The 4,093-nt window shown below is 56.4% G+C and overlaps 1 protein-coding gene across 2 annotated transcripts; it reads right to left on the minus strand.

Annotated features, from left to right (window-relative positions):
- Nucleotides 1-216: 216 nt before the first annotated feature.
- ANKRD33 (ankyrin repeat domain 33) lies at nt 217-3,694 on the minus strand. 2 transcript variants are annotated; one of them, XM_032420931.1, is made up of 4 exons: nt 3,608-3,694; nt 3,258-3,383; nt 2,941-3,081; nt 217-1,450 (listed from the first exon to the last, which is right to left on the minus strand). In XM_032420931.1, exons 2-4 carry the CDS (start codon nt 3,376-3,378, stop codon nt 735-737), a joined length of 978 nt encoding a protein of 325 aa, XP_032276822.1. In that variant the 5' UTR covers nt 3,379-3,383; nt 3,608-3,694; the 3' UTR covers nt 217-734. The 2 variants fall into 2 exon arrangements, with proteins under 2 accessions (XP_032276822.1, XP_032276823.1); XM_032420932.1 differs by lacking the exon at nt 3,608-3,694 and having other exon boundaries at nt 3,258-3,438.
- Nucleotides 3,695-4,093: the final 399 nt, after the last annotated feature.

Raw genomic sequence — 4,093 nt, forward strand, 5'->3', positions numbered from 1 at the left:
AAAAAGACAGTGAGAGAGGGAACACAAGCAGAAGTGGGAGAGGGAAAAGCAGGCTTTCCGCTGAGCAGGGAGCCCGATGCGGGGCTCAATCCCAGGACCCTGGGATCATGACCTGAGCTGAAGGCAGATGCTTAACGACTGAGCCACCCAGGCGCCCCAAAAGTGATGGTTTTATTGCCAGGTAGGAATTAAACTTTTTTGTACCTACCTTTCCAATCTCATTCAAGCATTCTTCTCTCCACTGTCAGTAATGGTTTTTCCTTTCCCTCCTTCAATCCTTCATTCACTAAGTAAATACATCCCGGTACTCACTATATGTTTGTATTAAGTCAAGTTTATCTTGGTGCAAATTTTACTTTGACAAATAGTAGCATGTCATACACGCTGTTCCACCCCTTGGTTATTTACGCTTAATACATCTTGAAGATAGTTTCGTATCAGAACATAAAGAGCTTCCTTAATCTTGTTTTACCACTGTATAGAATACATCATATGGATGTACGGTAATCACACCCATAATCAACTTAGCTAGTCCCCTAGCTAAGTTGATGGATGCTTAGGTTGTTTTCACTCTTACGATTGCAAACAATGCTGTATGAATAACCTCCTAAGGAGGTTAGGGTAGAATCATTTGTACAGAGATGGATGGGAAAGCAGAAGGACTCCAGAGGGTGAAGGAGCCTTAGGGAGGGACCTGATCACCTGCTCCCAGCCTGGCCTTAGCCCATCTTCCCCTAATTCTGTGCCCACCTAGCCTCCTCCTCCTGCCTCCTCCTCTCCATCCTGAGCTCCTGGTATCTCCAGACAGGAAGGGCCAGCCTTCGATCCTCTCGAGGCCTGGGCTGTAGCTTGTACTGTGTGGGAGATGAGGATGCCTTGGAGAGGCGGATCTTGGGGGCTTGGGGCCTGGGGCTGCTACTGTCCCTAGGCTGTAGCCACTGAGGGCACGTACTCAGCACGCCCTCACGGCTCTGGTAGGGGATGAGGACCCGGGAGCCAGGGACTACCTGGGGGGGCTGGGGGGCTGGGGGAGGGGGCGGGGCAGTGCCTAACAGCTCTGGCACAGACTTGCTGCGGCTGCCCAGCGCAGGTGGCCGGTCAGGGCACAGGGTGTGGCAGGCCGTGGTGAGGAACGGACTGGCCAGGCTGGTCGTGATGGTCACGAGGTGGTCCAGGACACCCCCCTCCTGAGGAGACTGGGCAAAGGGGAAGCTCAAGGTGGCCTGCAGTCGCTCTAGGAGAGACGGGGTGGCCTGGGCCTGGGCCTGCGCCTGAGCCACAAGCCCAGGCAAGGCTGGCCACTCGGGCTGGTAATGCTGGCTCAGCTGCTCTATTTGGGGGCGCCGCAGCAGCATCCGGATCCTCTGCACGGTGTCGAAGCTGTCAGTCAGCAGTGCCCACTCTAGGGCTGTCTTGCCCCGAACAGGATCCACCGCTGTCAGGTCAGCACCTGGGAGGGGGCACAGGAGTGACATGGGATGGGACAGGGAATGGTGACTTGCAAAAGGGCAGATTCTTTTTTTTTTTTTATTTGAGAGAGAGAGCATGAGCGGGAGGAGGGACAGAGGGAGAAGCAGGCTCCCCGCGGAGCAGGGAGCCCGATGTGGGACTCGATCCCAGGACCCTGAGATCATGACCTGAGCGCGAGGCAGGTGCTTAACAGACTGAGCCACCCAGGCGCCCCAGAAGGTCAGATTCTTTTGCAGCAGGACTGATTTGGGTTAGATTAAAAACCACAGAGTCCCATTCTGTTGCAGCTGGAATCTGGGAGCCGTCAGCCGATACAGCCTCAGGACAGTACCAGCCCCAGATACCAACATCTATTTAAGGCTAAAGAAGAAGGGGCACCCGGGAGGCTCAGTCAGTTAAGCGTCTGTCTTCAGCTCAGGTCATGATCTCAGGGTCCTGGGATCGAGCCCCACATCGGGCCTCTCCCTCTGCCTGGCACTCCCCCTGCTTGTGCTCTCCCTCTCCATCTCTCTCTCTCTCCCAAATGAATAAATAAAATCCTTAAAAAAAAAAAAAAAGACTAAAGAAGGAAATGGAAAGTCCAGAGAGTGGAAAAGACTTCAGAGACCTGGGTGGGGGGGGGGGGGGGGGGGGTGTGTCTCCAAACCTGGAGCAGAATAGGAACCTCCTGAGCCAAGGAAGGAGTGGTGGGCAGGTTGCCCAGGACAGGGGAGGCCCGAGCTGCACCTGCTGGGCAGGTGGAGGGGGGTCCTGTGGGCCCTCACTCCTCATTCTTCTCTTCATCACCACCCCCTCTAATCTGGGGTGGGGAAATAGCAGTCACTTTGGGATAAAGGGAGGTTGCTGAGTTTTCTCCTTTCTCACCCCAAACACAGTCAGATGGGATAGGGAAAGGAAGAGTTTGGAGGCTGGGGTTCCCCAGGGTGACCAACAGACGGCAACCCCACCTCAGGAAATAGTGAAGGCCCAAGACTTTATGAGCAGTGTGGACTTCACTCCAGAACAACTCCAGGTGGCCACATGCCTCAACTACATATCATCGTGTCCCTGGAACCCTGGCTTGTCAGAAACGGAAGTCATCCCAGAGAAAGCCAACACCCTCATTATACTGCTATGGCCCAAAGAGGGAAGGCATCTGCCCAGGGTCACTCAGCTAGTGGCAGAGCCAGGACTAGAACCCAAAAGTCTGGTTCCAGATATCAGCGTTTTTTGTTTTTCCAGCTGGTCTAGGTTATCCTCCCAAGCTTTCTTTTCTGAGACCAACATTCATGGTGTAAACAGAGATATCAATAGCTGGACTTTGCTGACCGTGAGAAGCTCAAGCACACTCCCCTCCTCCAGGAAGTCAGCCTAGATTGATCCTCAATCTCCACCTCTCTTCTCTCTATAACCATACAGCTGACTTAGTGTCAGGCTGGAAGGCTTGGGGAGGGACTGGAGGTCGCAAATCCCAGTCCAGGCCCCATGCACCTGCCATGAGGAGGGCAGCCACGCATTCCGAACGGTTCCGCACGGCGGCCTTCATCAGTGCTGTTAGCCCCCGCTGGTCTCGGCGCTCCAGGTCCAGGCCCGGGAAGTAGTTGAGCAGGAGACTCACCAGAGGCACATGGCCTGCAGGGCACCAAGCACCGAGCTTAGCTCTCCCCCGAAAGAGGGTGATGAAGCCCCAAACCCACCCTCCACCAAACACAACAGTCCCTGTGGTGGGAGAAAGTTAGAAAGTATGGGATTGTGAGCCTGTCTGAAGTGGGGAAAACTGGTGGAAGGTAAGGTCAACAGTCTCTCACCTGCTTGGGCAGCCAGCATGAGGGCTGTGTCCCCTTCTTTATCCTGCTGGTTCACATCGAGGAAAGGGCAGCGGCTGAGCAGAGCCACCACACTCTGGAAGCCACGGTAGCAGGCAACCATGAGACCTGTCTGGGGGAGGGGCAGCTCAGCCCCTGCGCTTTTTTCCAGGATCTCCTTGGGGCCCCTGTGGGGCCCTCTAAACCCACATCCATCCCCGAGATGTCCCAGCCTCTGTTTAGACCCACCCTCACCCCCTCCCTTCTTCCCAAGGATCCAGGCATTGGATGAATGTCCTGTGGCGGAGACACAGTTGCTCTCGCTGCCCTGGGAAACACCTGGGGTAGCTCACCCTCCCGTTGCCATCCACCTGGGTGGCCTCTTCTGGGGAGACCCCACCGTCCAACGTGGCTTGGAGCTGGACAGGGTCATTGCGGACACAGGCCCAGTACAAGGCGCCCAGCCTGCAGCCTGGGGCAGGGGTCTCCTGGCCGGCGGGGCAGGACGATGCCTCAGACATGCCCAGCCCTCCCCTGGGCGCTCTTCCTCTTCCAGCCCGGGGGGGGGCAAGAAGGCCCGTCCCTCCGCCTCACGCGGCTGGGATCTATAACACAGAATGGAGGGGAACAGTGTCTCCCGGCGTCCCAGGGAAGGGGCCCAGCCTCCCACCCACCCAAGAGAAGACAAGCTGTGGGCAGGAGCCCTAAGAGGGCAGAAGTGGTTCGCTGTGAGGATCCCAGTTAAGAGTCAAGGAGAGGGGCGGTCTTCTCTTTCCCAAGCAAGGGACCTTACCTGGGTGTGGAGGCTCCCTAGGAGGCGGTCATTGCCGGGGCCCACA

The sequence above is a fragment of the Phoca vitulina genome, unplaced genomic scaffold (assembly GCF_004348235.1).
Source record: "Phoca vitulina isolate PV1807 unplaced genomic scaffold, GSC_HSeal_1.0 scaffold23, whole genome shotgun sequence".
Classification (NCBI taxonomy): Eukaryota; Metazoa; Chordata; class Mammalia; order Carnivora; family Phocidae; genus Phoca; species Phoca vitulina.

What these genes read in the sequence shown, in the direction of transcription:
- ANKRD33 (XM_032420931.1), bottom strand. Translation starts at nt 3,378, where the DNA reads ATGGTTGCCTGCTACCGTGGCTTCCAGAGTGTGGTGGCTCTGCTCAGC. An exon ending in CATGCTGGCTGCCCAAGCAG is followed by an intron (nt 3,082 to 3,257) that starts GTGAGAGACTGT and finishes GGTGCCCTGCAG; the next exon opens with GCCATGTGCCTCTGGTGAGT. An exon ending in GGCTGCCCTCCTCATGGCAG is followed by an intron (nt 1,451 to 2,940) that starts GTGCATGGGGCC and finishes GCCCCCTCCCAG; the next exon opens with GTGCTGACCTGACAGCGGTG.